The sequence below is a fragment of the Podarcis muralis genome, chromosome 8 (assembly GCF_964188315.1).
Source record: "Podarcis muralis chromosome 8, rPodMur119.hap1.1, whole genome shotgun sequence".
Lineage (NCBI taxonomy): Eukaryota > Metazoa > Chordata > Lepidosauria > Squamata > Lacertidae > Podarcis > Podarcis muralis.
In genome coordinates, this window is record NC_135662.1 from 28557197 (window position 1) to 28580493 (window position 23297).

The window sequence follows — 23297 nt, forward strand, 5'->3', positions numbered from 1 at the left end:
GCAAACTTTTCCTGGGGCGACGCTAAGCAGCCCAGGCTCCAGCAAGATGATCAGCCCTCCTGTCTTTCCGCCCGGAAAGTAAAGCAACGACGACAAGCCAGGTGGCGGCTTGAGTCCCAGCAGTCGCTTTCCTTTGGTTCCCGTTGCGAAACTCCCTGCAGGTGGTGAGCGGCGGCGGCGCTTCCGCGCTCCAGGCTTGGTGGGGTTTGAACTCCCCTTTTGCTGCTGCTTAGCCAAGCGCCCAACCAGGTTGCTGTTGTGACTGTGTGAGCAGGAAAGGTTGCCCAGGGTGGTTGACCTTTTTTTAGGGAGCTTGCATCACGCTTACACATTATCTCAGTACCTTGTGGCACCCCTCACGCCCGTGGTTAAGACGGCCCTGTGTGTGAGCCTTCATTGCTTATCTTGGCCTCACACTTAGCAGAAATAAAAACACCCCGAGGAGAGAGGAACCTTGTGTCCCAGAGTGCTATGTTGTGCTGCGAGACAGTGGTTGTGAAGAGCATAAGAAAATTCAGACACCTGCCATAGTCAAGAGTGGAATAAAGTAGGTCAATTGCTGGATGTGATGCTGTTGCGGCCATCCCTCCTGGCTTGGTATCCCGCACGATACAGCAGTGGTTCCACAAGACCATATTTCTCACTTTCCCATATATAGGATTCTTCCTTTCAGCACTATGGCAGAGAGCAAAGACCACTTTATAAAACCTCCGAAAGTTATTCAAGCCTATGAATCGCCTCTTTAGTAAATCAGTAATTTAAGAAAGGTAACTATTTATTTTGAAAATATTATACATAAAGTGCAGATATAAGTCATGCCAATATGCAGCATTTTTTTTTCAGAAGACTAACTTTGAATAAACGGCTAATGTCATAGTTGTGTCCATCAAGGCTGACTATCTTACTGAATTTTGTATGTCTCTACAGGAGTGTCACATTCCCTGTACTTCAGAGCTCCTGCTGAATGTCACTCAAAGCAACTGTCAATCTTTTGATTTTCTCTTCCATGGCCTTTTTATTGCTTGCAGTCTCTTGCAAGAGTTGACGCATTTCTTCTTCAACTTGGTAAACCTGAAATAAAATTTACATCTGTTATAAATGACACCCTTGTGAACTTGTGGTCTGTTTGTGCAATGAAAGATACGTAAAATATAATAGGAACTTACAACATTATTTCTGAAAGTGTCATAGAAAGGTAGGTAGAAGTTTGAAATTGGCTGAAGAGGTTACATTTGTGAAAGCACCAACATACATTTCATGTAGACTACATAAAAGATAATGCCTATCGTGCAAAACCTATTACACTTTAAAAAGTTAAATATATACTTTAAATGTATACATTATACAATACATACCTGAAACATTAATGGGTTGCAACCAGGGAAAAGCATACATACAGCAGCTGATGGAAGCCGACTGCCTTTTCAGACACCTCCCGGCTTAGTAGGATTTCCCAACCCAGAGGTTTTAAACCTTTTTGAGTCCGCAGCTCCCTTCAACCAACTACATTTTCTCTGCGGCATCCCTGTGGGGCTCAGGAGCCCTATTAAGTCACCCCTTGCCTGCAGAGCTGGCAGCCTCTCACCCGTTCTCAAACACCCTCCCTTGTGGAGGCCTCCTCTCCTCTCCCCTCTCCTTGGGAGTCCCTGGGTCTCTGAGCTCCCCTCCATTCGCCTGCGTAGCTTATAGCCAGGGCTGCTGCAGTAGACAGCTGTGCAAGCCTTTGGGAGGCAGAGACACGAAAGAGCATCAGAGGAGGGAGGGAAGGAAAGAGGGGCAGAGGTCAGTGTTGCCCGTGGCACCCCTGAGCCCACCCCAGGTGCCCACGGCGCACTGATTGAAAACCACTGCCCCAACCCGTGTTTTTTTTTGGGGGGGGGAGGACATGGGCTACTGGGAAAGACAAGAAAGTCAGCTTCTGCCAACCCCCTTCTGTAGGCTTTTATTTAGATCCATTCCAATTTTCAGTAAAAGTTCCTCACAAAGACAGAGGACCACTACCATGTACCTGCACCCACTAGAGAACACATTCATTCTTGAACTAATTTCACTCAAACTTCCAAAAGTTTCCTAATGGGAAATTACAAAAAAATGGTCTCTAGGCAGCCCTTTCATTTGATTTTTTAAGAAAGAATGAACAACCAACCACCATTACTGAGAATTATTCAGCGTGCATAATCTATCAGTACAAATACGACTTTCAGCAAGGCATCACTTGTCAACCTTAAGGCCACGTGAATACATTTCAGTAATAGGCAGCAGCCAGCCTATAGAAGCTTTATAGGTTAAGCCCATCACCTTGAATACAGACTGGGAGTGAATGGTAGTGGGGTGACATTGTCAAAAGCATGATTTTTTTTGCCCCTGATCCAACTATATCAGAAGGTCTGCTTTCAATATCCTGCATCCGCTGATCATTCTTCTGCAGTTGCTGCAGTAATCAAGGCGTTATCTACACATTGTTAGCAAACAAAAACTTGTAGATTTATTTGCTTAACATATTTTTAAAAAGTGAAACAACATTTGGGTGCTTTTAGCATTATCTATCACCTTTTCATTTGCTGCCGCAATTTGTTGTTGCTTTTCATTTGCTAGCTGCAGCAATTCTGCTTGATGCGCTGCTAGCGTTGATTCAAGTTGTCTTCGGAAAGCATCATCCATAGAATGCAGCTTTTCCACCACTGCCCTAAACACAAAATGAACTCTTAAACCTTATATCTATATCACTATTATTTGGATATGCATGTTGTGTAGAGAACTATTCTCCTACAGTCAGAAAAATATTCTTTACTAAGTACATCCCAGTAAATTGTTCACATATTGTAAGCAGCATTTTCTGACTGGGTTTTTTCTACTGTAATCTCAATTTTCTAGATATTTTGTTACAGAAACCACATTAGCAGAGACAGTGTATGTATACACTAGAAATTTGGAGAAATATGTGAAGGTGGGAAAGCTTGGATCTGTTGCAAGTTCAAACCATAGACTTCTGGGATGCCATCCATGCTTCCCATGAACAGAATTCCTCACTCAGGAAGCTCTGCTGAAAGGAAGAGTTTGGGGGGGAGCAGAAGACAAATTTCCTCACCACCCACATTATTTCAATTCCTCTGGAGCAGCTGTTAGAAGGCAAAAGGGCCTATAGAGTAAGCAGTAATCAGAAAAAAAAAAATGGCTTCCACCATTGGAATTGGAATTCCTTCAGTGAATGGAAAGAACCCTTTTTATTTTTTCCACAGATAAAACAGAAATGGACTAGGTTTCCACAGGGGAACTCTCTTTTTACAAATACCAACAGATATTTATGTCACCTCCTAGAGTTCATAAAATTGGGCTAAAGAATTGCTTTCAAATTTTGTCAGGCTACAGGTGGTCCTTTATGAATTTTCAATTTAATTAGGGCTAAGAACAAACAGTATTGTAATGACAGTTGTGAGCACCTTTCACCAATGGAAGTTCCAATATATGCCCATACTGCAAACAAGAAGCTTCCCCCAAAGCCACAACCGCCATTCAGGAAAGAAAATTTCTTTCTCTAATTTATCTGAAAGACACCCTGTTCTGCAAGATCTTTCATGAAGAATACATACACCAAAAATATGACTGTCTTGAATAAATTCACGTTAATACAATCAGAAAGTCAAATATAGCAACTTACTTCTGTGCCTGAATACTTTTATCTCTCTCCTCAATCAGCTGCTTCTCTTTCATATCAAAATTTTCTTTCATTTGTTTGACTTGTGCTTCCAATTTGCTCAACAATCCTCCTTTATCTTGCCACTTTTTATTCATTGCACTGAAATGTAATGGACATTTTCACAGAAGCTTCAGAGACTTACTGGTACTACAATGAAAACCATATCCCTACTTTTCAAGTTTTTGTAATGGGAAAAGAAAAGTTACAGCTTCCCATCCTGCCTCAATATGGCCTACTGACACCACTTTAGCATTACTAATATTAATTTAGCAGCATTTAAGACATTACTAGTTAGTACCTATAAGCTTTCTTGATATCTTCGAGCTCTGTTTCTTTTTCCTGCAACTGCTGTTTGAGTTCCTCTTTCCTCTCATTTTGCCTTTCCAATTTTTCCATGAGATCATCCAACTGAGTCTCTCTTCCCTCTAGCTGCACCTGAAGTCTCTTCTGCATTTCAGTACTTTCTTCACGATGCTTTCTTATCTGCTCATCTCGGTCCTGTGAGGCCTTGAGAACAATTTTATCAATATATTTGCCCTGGACCACAGCTAAAACTTCAAGGTTCAAAATGGATCAACAGGAAAAACTCTGCTTACTCAGTCTCCTATAGTTAAAAGCAGAGGACGCTTGCCAGAAAAGAATGGCCATTATACCTCTATCACTGATGGATAACATTTGAAGACAACCCATGCACAATTGTTGTGCCATTTCTTTGCTTTCCCCTCATCATTACAAGAACCTTTACTGTATTCAATATCTGTTTTCAGGCAAGTTTGTTAAAAAAACCAACTCTTACTTCTTTCAACTTTCTAATCGTTTCTGTTTGATCCTCCACTATTTTAGACTTAATCTTCAATGCGTCGTTGTTGCGCTCGTTTTGTCTTCTCAGAGTCTCATTCTCACTAGTTAGTACTTCTATTTTGGCTTCCAGTTTCCCCCGATCTTGAGCAAGAGATGCTCCTGGGGAGGGAGACACAAAACAAAGTCTACGTTTTCAGTGCTGCAGATAACGAAGTTAATTTGTCGTGTTAACAGATTGCAAAGCAATCCAAACCACCCCACTCTTCTTCATGTCTGAAAATTAACATTGGGCATCCAGGCTTTCTTAAATGCCTCTTTGTTTAGGCTACTGTAGTAACTGTTTGAAAATTGTTAACCTGCTTAGCTTAAGAATGAAAAAACACACCCAAGTCTCATTAACAGAACAACCTTTTCTTCGTAAATAGTATTTTGGAAATTAATTTCAGGAAAATTATGATACTGCTGGAAGGACACCTAGACACTTTCAGCAGCTCTTATGTGTGTGATACAGGAGCATGCCAGATTGGGGATGAATGCCTCTACTGTGTAAAGCACTACCAAAACATAAAGCTGCGATGCATTAGGAAATAGATATATAATAATAATAATAATAATAATAATAATAATAATAATAATAATAATAATAATAATTTATTATTTATACCCCGCCCATCTGGCTGAGTTTCCCCAGCCACTCTGGGCGGCTCCCAATCAGTGTTAAAAACAGTACAGCGTTACATATTAAAAACTTCCCTGAACAGGGCTGCCTTAAGATGTCTTCTGAATATCAGGTAATTATTTATCTCTTTGACATCTAATGGGAGGGCGTTCCACAGGGCGGGCGCCACTACTGAGAAGGCCCTCTGTCTGGTTCCCTGTAGCCTCACTTCTCGCAATGAGGGAACCGCCAGAAGGCCCTCGGCGCTGGATCTCAGTGTCCGGGCTGAATGATGGGGGTGGAGACGCTCCTTCAGGTATACAGGACCGAGGCCGTTTAGGGCTTTAAAGGTCAGCACCAACACTTTGAATCGTGCTCGGAAACGTACTGGGAGCCAATGCAGGTCTCTCAGAACCGGTGTTATATGGTCCCGGCGGCCACTCCCAGTCACCAGTCTAGCACAATGCAGCTACGGAGCTTTATGCCAGTACAGCTCATTGCAACACCATTAGAATGTAGACACTTTGCATTCTTACAGAGGCTTAACATGCAGGTTTAAGTTTCACTTTGTTCTTTATCAGCATCCTACCAAAGCAGAATACAGGTATTTACCCTGTTGCGCCAACTCTTGTCCCCATATTTTCCTCTCCGCTTTTAATCCGTCAATTACAGATTCCTGGGCTGTTATCTGTGAAATAAGTTTTGATTTCTCCTGTTTAAGAAGCTCAAGTTGAATAGTCGCCTGTTTATCTTCCTCCACCATATTTTCAAGAGTTCGGATTTGACTCTGACAAAAAGAAAAAGGACGCATGCCATTGTGAAAGAAGCCTTTCACTGTATTTGAAGCTGCAGTGCCATTCAATGTTTCATGCTGTTGATTGACAACAGTCTTCTGTGTATTAACACAAAATGCAGCGTACAGAAGACAACATACAAAAGTTAGATAAGCCTATGAATGCATACTCTCAAGTTGTGTGTCGTTTCTTGCTTCGATCTGACTAATTCTGCAATCTTCATTTTTTGTTCTTTTACCATGGATGTCAGCTCTTGGATTAGGGTGGCCGATTGCTTTTCTTTTTGCAGAGACTGAGCAAGAAGATGCTTATGTTCTGCCAGCTCGGCAGCAACATTGTCAAAGCCTTCTTTAACCTATTTCAGCAAGGGGAAACAAATTGCAAATTATTGGAAAGGTTATTGTTACGTGTGAGTTATTTCTTACACAATAAAAACTGCAGGGTAACTTTCGAATGAATGACAAGAGGTTAATTTGAAAACACATGGCATTAAACACCGAATATTACCTTGCATTTTAGGAAGCGAGAGGCTCAGTATTTATTCCAAATTATGAACTAAAAATAGACGCTGAATATCATCAGTTAGCAAGAAGGAGAAAAGACTAAAAACTATATATAAAAGCTATAATAAGTTCCTCAATTCAAAATAGAACTGAAATTAATGAAAGCATGTAATATCTTAAAACTGAACTTTTAAGCAGCTTTTCTTTGAGGATGCGGAAACTTTCGGGAAAAACATCATCAGTCATAATACATTTCTGAGCTGGAGGTGATCCTTTAAGCAGTATATGTTTGTTGAAGGATATTTTCAAGTGTTACTTGAATGAACTGAAGGAAGTCAATGGATAAGCATTTAAAACCAGAGTTCCTTCTATAGCTAAGTCAGCTCTTCTGCAGGCACAGAAAAAGTGTTTGGAGTTGTTTAGGGGCGAGATGTAATGTAACACAAGTGGGCATCTACAAATGCCACAGACCTTCTTCCTCCTCTCTTCCTGCCTGCAGTCCCCAAAATCTGCTCCAGAGAATTGGAGGATACTGTGCAGCAGCTTTTGGGGGAGCACAGGAGGTATGGAGAGGCTTGCCTTGTTGTACAGTGGAACCTTGGTTTTCAAGCGTCTCGGAAGCTGAACATTTTGGAACCCTAACGCAGAAAACCCAGAAGTAATTGCTTCCATTTTTGAGTGCACCTTAGAAGTACAGTGGTACCTCGGGTTAAGTACTTAATTCGTTCCGGAGGTCCGTACTTAACCTGAAACTGTTCTTAACCTGAAGCACCACTTTAGCTAATGGGGCCTCCTGCTGCCGCTGCGCCACTGCTGCACGATTTCTGTTCTCATCCTGAAGCAAAGTTCTTAACCTGAAGCACTATTTCTGGGTTAGTGGAGTCGGTAACCTGAAGTGTATGTAACCCGAGGTACCACTGTAGAACTGCTTCTGAGGTGTGTTTTTAATTCCCCCCCATTGACTTTGCAGCCAGCCCATTGATCCTCAGTTTTTGAACGTTTCGGAAGTCAAACAGTCTTCCGGAACAGATTACCTTCAAAAACCTCGGTTCTACTGTACAAGCAGATTTCTGTTGCATAAGTGAGCAGCTGTTACACTAGAATTGGAAAAGCGGGTATTTCTAAGAGTAAAATGAGTGTGGGCAGAATGAAAACTAGTTTATAAGTTTTTTAAACTTTATGAAATTACTTCCTATAACACATTAGTTAGTTGCTAAAATATAATTATTGTGGTACGTGTGCAATGTATTTTTGCTTGACACAATTTAGCTTGGCAGTATCTGAAAATTAAAAATATATATACAATACACTGATTTAAGCCAATAAAAACACAAAGCCTTCAATTTTATGCACACTTACCTGAGAGTAAATAGCAGTGGGACTTACTTTTGAGTAGATGTGTCTAGGTTTGCACTGTCAAGTTTTTTAATTTTGTAACTTAACAAGTGCAATCTTATCCACGTCTACACAGAAGCGAGCAGCATTGAGTTCAATGGGATTTGCTCCAAAATCAGTGTGTATTGCAGCCTGAGTGAATCCTCAAAGTTTCCATAAAAGCACTAATCAATTTTATAGCAGCTAATTAACAGATATGTTTATTTAGTAAAAACTGAATTTATTTAGTTATTAAATTTGTACACTGCCCTTCATCAATAGATCTCAGGACGGTTCGCAACATAAAATTACAATATAAAAAAACCCAAAATATATGGATCTTATTGATTTTATTTATTTATTAAATTTATATGCTGATATAGCTTCCTCCCAAAGAAACCCAGAACAGCAAACACATGTGTGATAAAATAACGCAATAAAAATAAAAACACAGATAAAATAAAATGGAGTTCCAGAGCACAGACTCTTTACAATGCGGAATGAACTTATTGTTGCAAATGTACTGCTATGAAAAAAGGACAATCATTTCTGCTTTAGCAGAAGAATTCCTAATATAGATCTCCTCATTCACTTTCTATTTCTTACCTCAGTAAATCTTCTGGCCTCTATCGTTAATGCAAAACGAAACTCATCCTCTAGATCCTTATACTTTTGGTGCAGCAGAGTATTCTTCCCCTGCAGTTCTTTAATATGATGTTCGTGCCTCTGCTGCTCTCTGGCCACTTCTTTTGACAAAGCTTCTTGGAATTCAGAGCCAGTCAATGTAACTCTAGTTTCAAGTTCTTTTCTGGAATAACAAGACCTATGAGTGAGAAGCTACACAGTAAAATAAATGAGGAGTGCATGTCTGCAGATGGGAGTTCTTCCATACTTCTTAGTTCTCAGACACCACGTATGCAGAGATGAGTCTCAAATGGTTCTTGAGATCACAGATGTTAATTCAGATACAAGACTGCCTGGATAGCACTTCACTTACAACCATTTCTTACCACAAGGACTTGCTCCCTTTAAAAAGGCATCTTTGCCAGTTTATAATCTTTCTAAAAACAGCAAATTGTAGTTTCGGTTTGCTGGGAAAACCTGATGAATTCTTCTGTATGAAGTACAAAATTAACTGTCTCTGCACTTTCTCTCTTTTAATAGAATATTCTACTGTCTGACCATGGGAATAACTACATGCAGAAGGTTTAGCCTTGGTTGTTATGCCCAACCAAGGAATCCCACTTTCAAAACTTGCAAAATGCTTTCCGCAAGAGAAGGTGTCTGAATTAGAAAAATATAAATTTACAGCACAGTTCTAACCACAACTACTCAGAAGTAAGTCCTAGCAACTTAAATGGGGCTTTAGACTACAGCTAAGTGCAGCCTAGGCTATTTTCAACAACACAAAGCTGAACTTTTTTTTTTAATGCACAACTAATGTACACCTGTGCTTTCTGGATTGTCTTGAGACACATACCTGTGTTCCTGCTCTCTCAGCATAAGAAGTTCATGGACCTGTTCCACCTTCTCTTTTTGCTGCTGCAAAGAAATTCGAAGCAATTGCACTTCTCTCTCAGAAGCTGAAACTTTTAATTCTGCAGCTTGAATTTGCTTCCTCTGTGCAATGTATCAAAGGAAGATAAGGAAAACACTGTCATGGTTGCTGATAGTTGGCACTACAAGCAAAACATCTTGGCGGAGCTGCCAGCTTCACCATGAGAAATCATGGAAAACTCCTGATCTTTCTGGCTAGCATGTACTCCTACCCCCTAAAAAACCTATGAAGCAATTGGGCTTGAAAACAGCCTTATGTCAGTAGCAATGCAAGAGAGTTTCAAGTCAAATTGCCATGTGGTTTGTGTGGGTGGGTGTGGAGAGAGAGAGAGAGAGAGAGATTGAGAGATTGGCAGGCAGGCAGGCAGGCAGAGGCAGACAGAGATTGAAGACAGAGAATTAAGCATCAATATTTCTATCCTCAGCTGCAAACTCCATGAAGATCTGGCTCTGGTTTTGCCCTCCTTTCCTCTATCTGCTTTTTGATGTAGCACAACTAGCATGCGGCACTGGGAGTTGGGCAGAAGGTACCATGGCTCTCAGGCTGAAAGAGCTTCCCCTCTCATGGAATACACTTTTACATTACTCCCCATGCCCCCCAATCACATCTTTCATTGTTTGGCTCACACTCCTATCCACAGTACCATTCAATAGCTTTATAAAGTTGAACATCATTAACCACACATCCCTGCAATTACACAGGAAGCTTTTGAAGGTCTTTCAAATTTCAGTGATGCCCTGTGCAAGGATAGCCCCCCCCCCATCGCTTCCGTTCTGCTTAATATACTATGTATGTCATAGTTGTAATATCCTGTGGTGCCCGCTAGGCTCAGTGCCCGCTGTAGCGGAACTGGTTGTGCTGCCCTTTTGTACGAAAGGAGCTGCACAAGGTTTACTATGCGGCAGCAATTTTTCCAGCTGTAGAGATTACAGGAGCTGAATATGGTGATGCTCTCCCAATGCAGCCAATGCCAATGCAGTACTCATTTTCTTCAGTGAGAAACAAAGGTTGTACCTCTGAAGCTTGCCGCTGTGCTCTTTGAGTCTCCACTTTGGACAGCGTTTCTTCTAAAGTCTGAAGTGCCTTTTGTTGATCCTCCACTTTATGTCGTGATTGATCTAGTTCCTTGTGAAGTCGTTCAACTTCGTCTTTCAGATGCTGAATGTCCGCCTGAAGTTTGGTTTTCGCATTTCTTTCTCTCAATACCAGCTCTTTTAGCCTGAAAAACATCACGTTCAATTCAAAATCACTACTTTTTCAAAGTAAGAAGTGGCGCTGTTTAGGAATGTAAGAAGAGATGCCACCATAGTATTGTATAGCTTTTGATACTTGGTGTATCACTTAAGGCCAAATCATAGTTATCATTTCCAAAGCATATAGGCAAGCCATGCTTTAAACCTGCTCATCTGCTCCCTGACTCCCAGTACTCAGCTTCTGACACTCACGGAACAGCAACCTCCAGAGGCAAAGGGCCAGACATAACTATGGCTTGTCCATTCAGATATTATGCCAGAACAGTTCAGCTTCCTTAACCATGATTTGGTATGATGTCTAAGTTGAGCTATAGTTAGACAATGGATTTATTTTTTACTTACAGTGGTACCTCAGGTTACATACGCTTCAGGTTACAGACTCCGCTAACCCAGAAATAGTACCTCGGGTTAAGAACTTTGCTTCAGAACAGAAATCATGCTCCGGTGGCACGGCAGCAGCAGGAGGCCCCATTAGCTAAAGTGGTGCTTCAGGTTAAGAACAGTTTCAGGTTAAGAATGGACCTCCGGAACGAATTAAGTTCTTAACCCGGGGTACCACTGTATTAAAATTGTTATATATCACCTTTCATTTTAAACACCAAGGCAGATTATAGGAAAATTAAAAAGCCATTTTAAAAAGCCATATCAGCAAACATCAGTTGCTATTAAAATAGCCAGAAATGCTAGGATCTGGTATTAACAGTTAGGAAAAGCTTGGGTGAAGAGGTATGTTTTTAGTCAATGGCAGAAGAACCCAACAGTCGGTACCTAAGTGATCTCCGGTCAAATTACTGTTTTTGTCATGCTCCCAACCTAAGCAATGAGTTGTATTAATAGTTGATAGAACTAAGTCTTTAAGTGAGGAGGGGAAAGCTTTTCCAGAAGGGCAATGAGAAAGCACTCAAAGTTCGAGAGGCAGAACTGTAAATATTTAACTCAGGAGTTAAATCATCTGCCTAAAACTACTGGCATATACTTTGGCATCCAGCTTTGTGCAGTTTCAGCATTTCTGCATCAAGCTTATAGAAGACCTTGTGTTGCTGTATTCCAAGTGAGATTCTAACTGGCACAGTTGTGCCCATGCTAAATTGCAGGGTTTCAGGGAGGAGCATTTTTCAGTCTTAACTGGCGAAGCCAAGGACTTAGCATGGAACCTTTCACATGCAAAGCATATTCCTCTACCACTGAGCTATGGCCTCCTTGTCAAATCCTCATAGCAAGGTCCAGGTATGTCCATTAGGGTTGTGCATATTTCAACATTCCCACAAGCCCAGAACACACAAAACTTGACAATAGATGCTGAATTCAGCAGCTTGGCTTTCCTTCACAGAAAAACAAGCAACTTTTCTGTTCTTATAGGCTGAAAAGGATGTGGAATTATCCAAGTGACAAACATTCACAAGAAGGTGAGTGGGAACTGCAAAGGTAGCTTAATAGCAAACACAGCCCAATATATATTTTAAGTGGGCATGTTCATCATCAGGAAATAATGGCCTGATTCACACATTACACTAAGCCATAGCTTGTTTGACAAACCACAAGTTTGCCACAAGTATGAAGTTGTCCCACAGATGATCACACAAACCACTTGAGATGATTATAGAAACCATGGCTTGTTTCTACAAAGGCTGTTTCTGCAGCTGCTATGGCCTTTGTAGTTTGGTGATCAAACAAAGGTGATCAAACTAAGGAAGGGTTCGTATGTAATGTCAAGTCACAGTTAAAACAAACCAAGGTGCACAAGCCAACAGCAACAAGCTATGCCTTCACATATTGTTGGCAGTAACAAAATATAGTTAAGCCACAGGGAAGGGCTCGGATGATTTTTTAAAAAGCCCATTGGTTAATAAACCAAGAATTAGCATTTTGTGCAAACCAGACCAATATCTGAAATGCAATGTTGTAAAAGTAATATTCTTTTTTTGAAGGATAAACTATGCATAGAAGTTTTGCAGATAATCCTCAGAGTTATTCACATATATTCAAATGCCAGAAGTGCTAACAAGGATTTTTCAAGCACACTTCAAAATTATTTGAAGGCAAAGTCAATTATAATATTGCTAATAGTATCACCCTGGTGACGAGGTTGATCAGTTTTCTGAAAAGCTGCACCTCCATCCACCTTTGACACAATGTGTTCTTCTGTTGAAGAGCAGTAGCACAGAACAGGATTGTGGAAGATTTATAGCCTAAGACACACTGAAAGTTATTGATTTGCAAATAAACCTACAGACACCTATAGAAACTTGTAATATTTTATTGCTCTAAAATACTCCCTCTCTGTTGCCTGAAGAAATGCTAGTGGGGGGGAAACTGGTACTAAATTAATTTTCAGAAGGTCATTTGAACATGCTGGATCCTTACCGGTCTGTAGTATACACGGCCATACTTTGAATACCCTTTTCTTCTTTTGCTTGGTCCTGCAGCTCTTTGATATTTTCTCTCAGTTTCTTTTCAGCTTGTTCAGCCTTCCACCTTTTCTCTCTCTCCTGATCCAGCTCTTGAATTAGTGCCTGAACAAGACAGAGATCCCATATAATCCAAAGGAGAAACTACAAATGCAGAAGAATTGCTTCTGCTAAGAAGAAAGGTGGATGCATTTTGGGGCAGGAAGGGTGTTGGCACTGAAGGGAGATGATAGACACCCACTTTATTCTCCCGAAAGATAACGTGCTATATGGCCATGACTCCAACACTGCAGGCTGCTACACTATAAAGGTAAAGGTAAAGGTACCCCTGCCTGTACGGGCCAGTCTTGACAGACTCTAGGGTTGTGCACCCATCTCACTCAAGAGGCCGGGGGCCAGCGCTGTCCGGAGACACTTCCGGGTCACGTGGCCAGCGTGACAAAGCTGCATCTGGCGAGCCAGCGCAGCACACGGAACGTTGTTTACCTTCCCACCAGTAAGCGGTCCCTATTTATCTACTTGCACCCGGGGGTGCTTTCGAACTGCTAGGTTGGCAGGTGCTGGGACCGAGCAACGGGAGCGCACCCCGCCGCGGGGATTCGAACCGCGACCTTTCGATCGGCAAGCCCTAGGCGCTGAGGCTTTTACCCACAGCGCCACCCGCATCCCCTGCTACACTATAGGAAGGGTTTAAAAACTAGGCTACTAGACAGTTAAGGCAAAGGGATTGCTTTCGCTTAACAACTAACAAATCCCAACTTTAAAAACCAATATTGGGCATATCAAGAAATGATCTACTTCAGCTCCAAATAAGTAGAAGAATGAAGGTCAGCAAAGGTAAAGTCTAGTAATGCTGGAAAAGAAACAATGGGTTTCATAAAAGCATGAGAATGTCCGTGTGACAATGGTAGTAAGGTGCATACTGCAAAAGAAGAGCCAGTTTTGAAGTTCAAAACAGCAAGTAGACTGCTGAAGGAGGTGCTGATGCAAGGAAAAAACATGAGAAAGCAGATGTGATCCTATAGTGATATCTATAAGCCGATTCAGCTGCAAGAGATCCTGTGCTCAGTGGACCAACAGCTAGAACACTCATGCTGCCTTACAAGTTTAGGGGTTCTCTCCACTTCGATTTAGAAAGTTACTCCTACTTCTGTTGATCAATATTTATATTAGTGCCAGTTTTTATGGCTAGCGTGAAAACCATGTTAGCCTTGTTGTTGTTTAGTCGTTTAGTCGTGTCCAACTCTTCGTGACCCCATGGACCAGAGCACGCCAGGCACCTCTGTCCTCCACTACCTCCCGCAGTTTGGTCAAACTCATGCTGGTAACCTCGAAAACACTATCCAACCGTCTCGTCCTCTGTCGCCCTCTTCTCCTTGTGCCCTCCATCTTTCCCAGCATCAGTGTCTTTTCCAGGGAGTCTTCTCTTCTCATGAGGTGGCGAAAGTACTGGAGCCTCAGCTTCACGATCTGTCCTTCCAGTGAGCACTCAGGGCTGATTTCCTTAAGAATGGATGCGTTTGATCTTCTTGCAGTCCATGGGACTCTCAAGAGTCTCCTCCAGCACCATAATTCAAAAGCATCAATTCTTCGGCGATCAGCCTTCTTTATGGTCCAGAGTAAAATATACCTACCCTGTAAGTCGACTCTTCTTGAGTACTGGAATCTAAACGTTTTAGGTTTTTCATTTGGTTTTTCTGCACACCCAAATTCTTGGGCGATCTCCCCACTAAATCTGAGCTCAGAACTTCTGAAGTTGGACTTGAATTTTCTTCCTCTTTAACTTGAGATCCTCGAGTTTTTGACTTTGCACAAGTCTGCTCTCCTGCCCTAAAACGATACATAAATTAAACTCACACATCAATACTTGGACAAAAAAACTTCCAGATGTTACCAAATGCATTTAGAATGCCTTCCAAATACTTAAAGGAGAATTTTCTGTGCTTTTACTTGATCATAAACTAGCACACAAAACAATTTCTGTTGTATTTTTAACACCCAAACTGCTCTCCGATTGAACTATTATTATTACCGTATTTTTCGCTCTATAGGACGCACTTTTTCCCCTTCAAAAATGAAGGGGAAATGTGTGTGCGTCCTATGGAGCGAAGACGCCATTGCCCCACGACCCTCTCCCGGCTGGAGAGGTGACACGTGGCTATTGCAGCAGCCTCTTTAGCCGCGCGCCACCTCTGCAGCCGGGAGAGCGCGCACGGGGCTAAAGAAGCCATAGCCCCGCGACCCTCTCCCGGCTGGAGAGGTGACGTGCGACTATGGCAGCAGCCTCTCCACTGCGTGCCTTTCCGCTGCTCCCCGACCTGCTCTTTGGGGCTGGTGGTGGGCTTCCCCCCGCCAGCCCCAAAGAGCAGGTCGAAAGGAACCTGAAGCCTGGAGAGCGAGAGGAGTCGGTGCACACCGACCCCTCTTGCTCTCCAGGCTTCCAAGGTAGCCGCCTAAAGGCAACTGAACGCACCTTAAATGGCACCTTGTTTTAGAGGGGGAAAACAAGAGGGGGGAAATTCTCTCCATCTCTGCGCAGCGCCTCCTGCCGCCAGAGAGGGGGAGATTTTTTTTTCTTGTTCTCTCCCCTCTAAAACAGGGTGCGTCCTATTGTCCGGTGCGTCCTATGGTGCGAAAAATATGGCATTTATTAAATTTGCATATCACCCTATACCTGCAGGTCTCAGGGCAGTTCACAGGATAAAACCATGATATAAAAACACAGAATACATAAAATAAAGATACCCCCCCCAAATTTTAAAAGGCCATTGAATGTCAGTCAACCAAAGGCCTGATTAAAGAGGAATGTTTTTGCCTGGCGCCTAAAGGTGTATAATGAAGGCACCGGGCGAAACTCCCCAGGGAAAGCATTCCACAAATGGGGAGCTATTGCAGAAATGGCCCATTCTCGTGTTGCTACCCTCCGGACTTCTTGTGGAGGAGGCACAAAGGGCCTCAGAAGATGATTTCAGGGTACCAACTAGAAGTACCTAAAAAGTCCACTGAAAACATTATTTTAGACATGCCTATTCAGAAATCCACCAAGTTCAATGAGGCTTACTCCCAAGTAAATGGATAAAAGACTGCATGTGAATATGGAAGCACACATCAACAAACTGAAGATACCTGTCTGAAATTTTGCCTCTCTGAGAATGGTACTTTGTAGACGATGTGGCTTTTCGATAACTGGGGATCTTGCTCCTTTTAGCTACCTTTCTGTTCTCTTTCCCACTTTCACCACCACTCTCTGAAGTGAGATCTGTGTCCTTTTTTGCTTTGAGAACATTAAGAGCAACGCCAGCCTTTGAAGTATTAGTCACCTAAAAATAAAAGGATTTAGAGCTCATTTTTTATCTTACTTGATCTTTAGACCTATTACTTTTAGACAGTCTTGGGTAGCTGATTACACTGAATGCCACTTACAGCAGGATAATCTGTGAAAATGTATTAACTCCAAAAGTAAGAAGTGTCCATTATTACTTCAAGCAGCAATTAAGTGAGGTTCTTCTTCCCTTTAAGTTCCCAAAATACCCAGCCTAAGCCCCTTGACTGCAAGCTTCAGCACTTTCCACTCAGACCATAAGAACAATTTTGCTCTCAAGCGCATGGCTCATACTGCACTCTGAAGCTTATTCACACTGCAGTTCTGGGACTACAGAAGCTCAAGTGGCTTGTTGATCACACTCTGTCTGAAGTCATGGACTACAGACCTTTCAGTTCAGACCTTTGGTATTAAAGCAAGGAGAATGAGCCAGAAGCAACCAAATGGAAAAAAATGGGCGGAGAAGTCAATTGTTTCAGGCAAGTCAGCTGGTAGCTTTGCTGCAGTCATCCCAAGCCTCTATAATAGGTGCACAAGATATAAACTATATCTATGTCACATGGAGCAACTGTTTCAATTGTAACTACGGCTGGATCTACACTGATCTGTAAAAATGTTATTAAATATAACATTATATAACTCTCAATGCAGTTTCCCATTGTCGAAGGCTCGCTGCTCCACAGCGCCCTCTGTTGTTTCATTTTAATAATGCATTTTAACGTTATAAACGACCAGTGTAGATCCACCCTACATTTGGGGAAGGGCTGTAGTTCAGTGGTAGAACACCTGCCTTTCAGAACAACCCAAGTTTAATTCCCGGCACCTCCAAGTCAGGTCGGGAGAGATGCAAGAGAAAGTCAATGTAGACAACACTGAACTAGATGGGCCTACTGTCTGACCAGGTACAAGGCTCCTTCGTACGTTCCAATGTTCATCAGCAAACAGACATCTGTCAAGCCAGAGGGGGAAATGTAAACTGTTACCTTTTCCAGTAGCTGTGATATCTGATCCTCTAGTTTTTTTATTCTCATGTCACTGTCCAGTTTAATTCTTTCTGGCTCGGAAGAGGATATGCCCTCAGGGGAAGAGCTAGTGGCGGGCCAGGTTGGTGTACAGACACGCTGGCGAAACTGAGCTAACACCTCATCAATACGGGGTGTCATCACTGGCAAATTGATACAAGTCTGTTTAAAAGAAACAAAGCATAAGTGATGGGGAGCGGGGAGGGGATGCACACTGCTTTGAGATTTTCAGAGACAAAAAGGCCCCCCTCCCCTGCCCCCCCACATGCAGAAGTCACAGCACCTCATCATCATCTGCAGGAGAACTGGATGAAGCCAAGCAGTCCAAAAGGCCTTCTAAGCACTTCAGATCTGTTGAATTTGCTTCTGCCAAGTTTACTGGTTCACCAAATATATTCCTTCCATCTAGGATGGTTAGCTGGGGTAAAGCCTGAAGGAGGATCTCTCTGTAGCCTAAGAAGAACAGAGAAGCTATTAAGCTCCATGCTTCAGTCTAAACATCACCAACAGTGAGGCAAATTCATTTCAGTATAGCATATCTGACTATCCCAATACCAGAGGGATGGGGAACCAGTTTCCCTACCAGATGCTTTGGGCTACAACTCCCCATCATCCCAAACAATTGGCTGTGCTGGCTGAGGCTGATGGGAATAAGGAATCAAGTACAGTGGTACCTCGGGTTACATACGCTTCAGGTTACATACGCTTCAGGTTACAGACTCCGCTAACCCAGAAATAGTACCTCAGGTTAAGAACTTTGCTTCAGGATGAGAACAGAATTCGTCTTCCGGTGGTACAGCAGCAGCAGGAGACCCCATTAGCTAAAGAGGTGCTTCAGGTTAAGAACAGTTTGAGGTTAAGAACGGACCTCCGGAACAAATTAAGTACATAACCTGAGGTACCACTGTATCTGGAGGGTCACAGGTTCCCTATCCTTGTATTATCTGAAACATCATTCACTGAATAACTAAATTATAGGCTCCAATCCATTCCCAAGATGTTTTTCTGGCAGCCGAAAGCCTCAACCACTCGCAGAAGGGCTAATTCTGAATGGAGCAAAAGAGCACCACATGAGAAGATTTCAAAGCAGTTCTGCTGTTTGCGCAAGCTCTTTCTCAAGACTTTTTCATTGTTCACTGAACTTTATATGGTACAGTCTGCGTCTTTCTTCTCAGCATGTTTTTTTATATTGCAATGCACCCTTATGAATATTTTGCTTATTAAAATACTTATAACCCGCCCTATAATGGCTGAATACGAAAACAGCAAATTGCAAACCTGCTATAGCCATTAATTTAAAAATCAAGCAAACATCAATACTAAGCTGCAGTCAAAGGTTTCCCCGGTGCTGAACTAAGATCAACGCTAGCGTCAGCCTGGCCTCTGAGGGGGAGACATTCTATAACTGGGGTGCCATAGCCACGCTGCAAGAAGTCTTCTACAACCTTAGCACAATAATTCATGGGCCAGCACTTGTGCTTTTCTCTTTCTGCCAACAGTTATCTAGATCCAAGTCATGATCTGGTGATCAGCTGGAAATGCCGATCTTCAAAATGCAAATAGAGTGAGTTGTAAATGTTTCCTGTGCACCACTCTTACCTATTTTTGCACACACTGGATTACTTTTTCCACTCTTCTCCAAAGAAAGATTTGACAGGTACTGTAATCCCACCAAGCACTGGAGTAAATGGTTAATATTACTTATACAATTGCCGTGTAGCTCAAGAGAACTAATTTTAAAATTGGCTCCACGAAGATATAAAAGTCCTGTAAAAACAGACACAGTATGTCAAAAAAACATTTTCAACAAGAAGGGGTGTAAAGACAAGGAAATCCCTTCTGGATCAAGCCAAGGGCTCATCTAGACCAGGATCATGGTCTCACAATGGCCAAATGTGATTCTCAGCAACTGGAATTTGGAAGCATAGTGGAGGTAAAACATAGGCATCAAGGTTAGTAACCACTGATGGGCTCAGCCTCCTTGAATTTGTCTAATCCTCTGTTGAAGCCATCCAAGTTGGTAGCCATCACTGTTTCCTGAGGGAATGTTCTGTAGCTGAAATGATGTGTTATGTGGAAAAAGTAATTCCTTTTAGAATAAACCACTTTTCATCCTTTTCTTCTGTAAAATATCCCATGAATACTTTATTGGCAATTGTTAGATGTATGCAGCAGCAATAACAATTCTCGCAAAGCCATCATGGGAGTTAAGTCACATCAAACATAGTAAGACTTACTTCCAAGTAGATATGCAGAGGGTTGAGCTGCAAAAATCTCTTACCTGTAAGGTCATGTATGCGGTTGTAAGACAAATTCAATCTAGTTAAGTTAAACAGCTTTTCCAGTCCTGGGAAAGAAAAAGGTAAAGAAAACAAAAAAATCACTGACCACGGAGAATAGATAAAGAATATATGCCAATAAGATAATGTAGAAAAAAGATAAAGTCGCAACAGTTACAGGGGTCCAGTTTTGGGTTGGTCGGCAGCCAAGCCAGAATTTATGGTTACTGTCCCTTGTTCCTGACCTCACATTATGTCCCTACTGTCCTGGGCTCCTTTGGGAGGAAGAGTGGGATATAAATTTAATAAACAAAGTATGTCTCCAGTTCTGAGATCCAGCGCAATTTTAAGACGACATTCCCACCACTTTTCATCTCAGCTTGGAACTGGGGAAGGAAGCAGAGGATTGTTTGAGGACTGGGCTAGCAAAGCACATCTTGACAGAGTTGCCAAGCATCATCATAGGAATCCACAACTTTCCAATCCAGCTTGGAGGTGGGGAGGAGAAGGGTCTTCCTTTTACAATTAATTACAAAACAAAATAGCATGTGTTTTTATAAGAACATTTAACTAAGTCCCGGTTCTGGGAGAAAGGCATAAATGAATAAAATAAAATAAAATAAAATAAAATAAAATAAATAAATAAATAAATAAATATAATAATAACAATAATAATAATAAGCAGCTATTGGAAGTTCACAAGCCAGTGAGTTGTGTTTGAGTCAGAAACGAACAAGTTACAAACCAGGTGTAGGGTACCGGATGTTGCTGAACTACAACTCCCAACATCCCCAGTCATTGGCTATGCTTGTTAGGGCTGGTGAGAGCTGCAGTTCAGCAACATTGGGAGGGCCAGAGGTTCCCCACCCCGCCATAAACTAGAATTTGCATTGAACAAACAGTAAACCAGCACACACTGTTGAACTGCTCCTACTGCATTCCTCCTGGGCACAAGTAGGAGCAACAAACCACAAGCCTTGGCTTATTGTAACATGTGAACCAGGATTTGGAGTTTATTTCCTCTCTAAGCAAACCAAGATCTGAAGCCAAGCACTGGTTCACACACTGTAGTAAGCCAAGGCTTGTGATTTGTTACTCCTGCTTACACTAGGGGAGGAGTACAGCAGGAGCGATCTGGAAGCTTGCACTAGCACTGATTTACCGTGTCACCCAAACACAGTCATTACATGTGACATGCACACTAGGAACAGAAAACCAGTCAAGCCAAGGACTAACCTTCAACCTTTGTTATCAAGTTGCAAGCTAAGTTTAAGGTACGCAGGTTGGTCAGGGAACTCAGCCCTTCAATCCGATGTATGCGATTGGATGAGAGATCCAGATGCTGCAAGTTCAACATATGACCAAGACTTTCAATTCTGGAGATCTGGTTACAGTGCAAGTTGAGCGTGTGAAGTTCTGAGCTTAAAGGTATCCCCGCTAAACTACAAATGAAAAAGCAAATGATATTAGGATGTAATAATTTTTTGTGGGGAGGGAAATAGAGAATCCTAATGAAAATAAGCAGTAAGTAGCCTATCTCAAATGGTCTGCAAGGCAGGTAAACACGGTCATTTCCAGTGCTCAGGCCTGGCTCTCTACTATGGCTACCTGTGCTCAATTAGGATGCACTCAATTAGACTGCATTTGCTTGGGGATGAAAGACAGTGTGATGTATGACCAGCTTTCCGCTTGCAAGTTCAGATCCCCATGCAGCTTTGAAAAGACAATGGAGGATCCTGGGCCAGTTCTTCTATCTCACTGCTACTCCACAAGGTTGTTGTTGTGAGAATTAAACGGTGGAACTGCCTGTGCATTTTCACCCCGCTCTTCCCATAAGGTTCATTTTGCTACAACTTCCAATCTTCACAAGCCTGTGAATTAGGGTTATGCATTGTGGGTTAAACCACAGAGCCTAGGACTTGCCGATCAGAAGGTCAGCAGTTCGAATCCCCGCAACGGGGTGAGCTCCCGTTGTTCGGTCCCAGCTCCTGCCAACCTAGCAGTTCAAAAGCACGTCAAAGTGCAAGTAGATAAATAGGTACCGCTCCGGTGGGAAGGTAAACGGCATTTCTGTGCACTGCTCTGGTTCACCGGAAGCGGCTTAGTCATGCTGGCCACATGACCCGGAAGCTGTACGTTGGCTCCCTTGGCCAATAAAGTGAGATGAGCGCCGCAACCCCCAGACCTAATGGTCAGGGGTCCCTTTACCTTTATGTGATTAGGACAGCCACCTGTCCATTCATATAAGCTTCATGTTTGAATGGGAATCTTAAACCCAGGCCTTGCTGGATAGTTGGTTCCGTTGGGACATTCAATATACTTCCAACTAATTAATTGCTCAGCGGAGCAATTTGTGGCCATTAATGTTAAAAATCCAGCCGTGGGAAATGTCCCCCCGGAGCCTCCCTTCCCTGGATGCCCCAAGCTTCTTCCGCTTGGTGGTTCATCCTGCCCTGCTGGGACCCGAACCAACGGATTCCAATTTCCTGCATTACGGGGGGTTGGACTAGATGACCCCTGGGGACCCCTCCCAACTCTATCATTCCGTGACTCCGCTGCAGCCGCTCGCCTCTTGACGCCTTTGTCCATGAGGCTGAGCTCCCCCGAGGCCGCTCCGGGCTCCGCCATCCCGCTCCCGTCGGAGCTGCCCCTCGCCCTTAGCCGCCGCGGCGTTTGCCGCCCTCCGCTTCAAATCCCTCCCACCCCGTCGCTGGGACAACCGCGCCCGCGCACGGCATGACGGGAAGCTCGAAGCTCCTCCCGGCGGCTCTTCCCTGCGAGCGAAGCGAAAGCGAACCATAGCGCTATGCCAAAATATAGATACGCACGTCTCCTGAGCACTTCCGGGACGGAAGTAGGATGCGCCGCAGGACTCTGCGCGTTTCTCCTACTACAGGAAGGGAAAGTGAGGGGTAGTGCTTGGAGCTTCGCGTTACGATTCAGAAGGGCCAGGGCTCTTATCCCCCACTCAGTTTCTTAGGACTGACCTATCTCTCAGAGTTGTTTGGCAAGGCGGGGAAAGATGTAAGTCTATGGAGAGCATAAAAGGTGATTAAAAACAAGACAGCTCGTCCTCCGCTTTCTGACTTTTTTAAATGTGGAAAACGAGGTTTGTAAATATATATAGATAACAATGTAAACACATGTCAGCCTTGCCAGTGCAAACACAGCCCATTCAACCAAGAACGGTTTCTCTAAAGTGAACCCGGAAACTCCAATCAGCTACGTGCGTCACTCTTCATTTTTATTGCGTTTGTGAAACGTGCCGGGAGTGGACACCTTGGAGATAGAAAGCGAAGAGCGGCTCTCTATTTTTGAGGCGTGGAACCCGGAAGTTATGGCCATGTGCACATCGTATTTTCCCCATATCTATTTGGATCAAGGGAAACTTCTAGCCCACAGAGCTAGAAACAATAGATATCTACCCCTCCCTTCCCATTAGAGTACAGTTTAATTTGAGGTCTCATTGTTTTCTGCATCCCTACGGAGACGAATAAAGGGGCTTGGGAACGCGTGTTCCAGACTGAACCAGATTTACGTTAAAAGCAACCTGATCCCTGCCACCAATGCATCCATCGTAACAGAACCGTGTTCAGAAAAGGGCAACCAAAACAATAGATGGGGGGGG

The 23297-nt window shown here is 42.9% G+C and overlaps 1 protein-coding gene across 3 annotated transcripts; it reads right to left on the reverse strand.

Moving 5' to 3' along the window:
* Positions 1 to 757: 757 nt before the first annotated feature.
* Positions 758 to 22339, reverse strand: LRRCC1 (leucine rich repeat and coiled-coil centrosomal protein 1). Of its 3 annotated transcripts, XM_028736593.2 has the most exons (19): positions 22239 to 22339; positions 20906 to 21111; positions 19672 to 19737; positions 18990 to 19157; positions 17674 to 17843; positions 17352 to 17552; positions 16173 to 16366; positions 14681 to 14876; positions 13003 to 13151; positions 10400 to 10604; positions 9308 to 9447; positions 8434 to 8635; positions 6120 to 6305; positions 5769 to 5943; positions 4494 to 4657; positions 3996 to 4204; positions 3659 to 3796; positions 2551 to 2686; positions 758 to 1071 (listed from the first exon to the last, which is right to left on the reverse strand). In XM_028736593.2, the coding sequence occupies exons 1-19, from the start codon at positions 22295 to 22297 to the stop codon at positions 949 to 951; spliced, it is 3087 nt and encodes a 1028-aa protein (XP_028592426.2). In that variant the 5' UTR covers positions 22298 to 22339; the 3' UTR covers positions 758 to 948. The 3 variants fall into 3 exon arrangements, with proteins under 3 accessions (XP_028592426.2, XP_077789007.1, XP_077789008.1); XM_077932881.1 differs by lacking the exon at positions 2551 to 2686; XM_077932882.1 differs by lacking the exons at positions 758 to 1071; positions 2551 to 2686; positions 3996 to 4204.
* Positions 22340 to 23297: the final 958 nt, after the last annotated feature.

Bases quoted from the DNA above. Each gene is read 5' to 3' on its own strand.
- LRRCC1 (XM_028736593.2), bottom strand. From the start codon at position 22,297: ATGGCGGAGCCCGGAGCGGCCTCGGGGGAGCTCAGCCTCATGGACAAA. The intron at 21,112-22,238 runs GCGAGCGGCTGC...TTTCATTTGTAG, and splicing joins ATGGACAAAGGCGTCAAGAG to TTTAGCGGGGATACCTTTAA. The intron at 3,797-3,995 runs GTACTAACTAGT...ATTACATTTCAG, and splicing joins GATATCAAGAAAGCTTATAG to TGCAATGAATAAAAAGTGGC.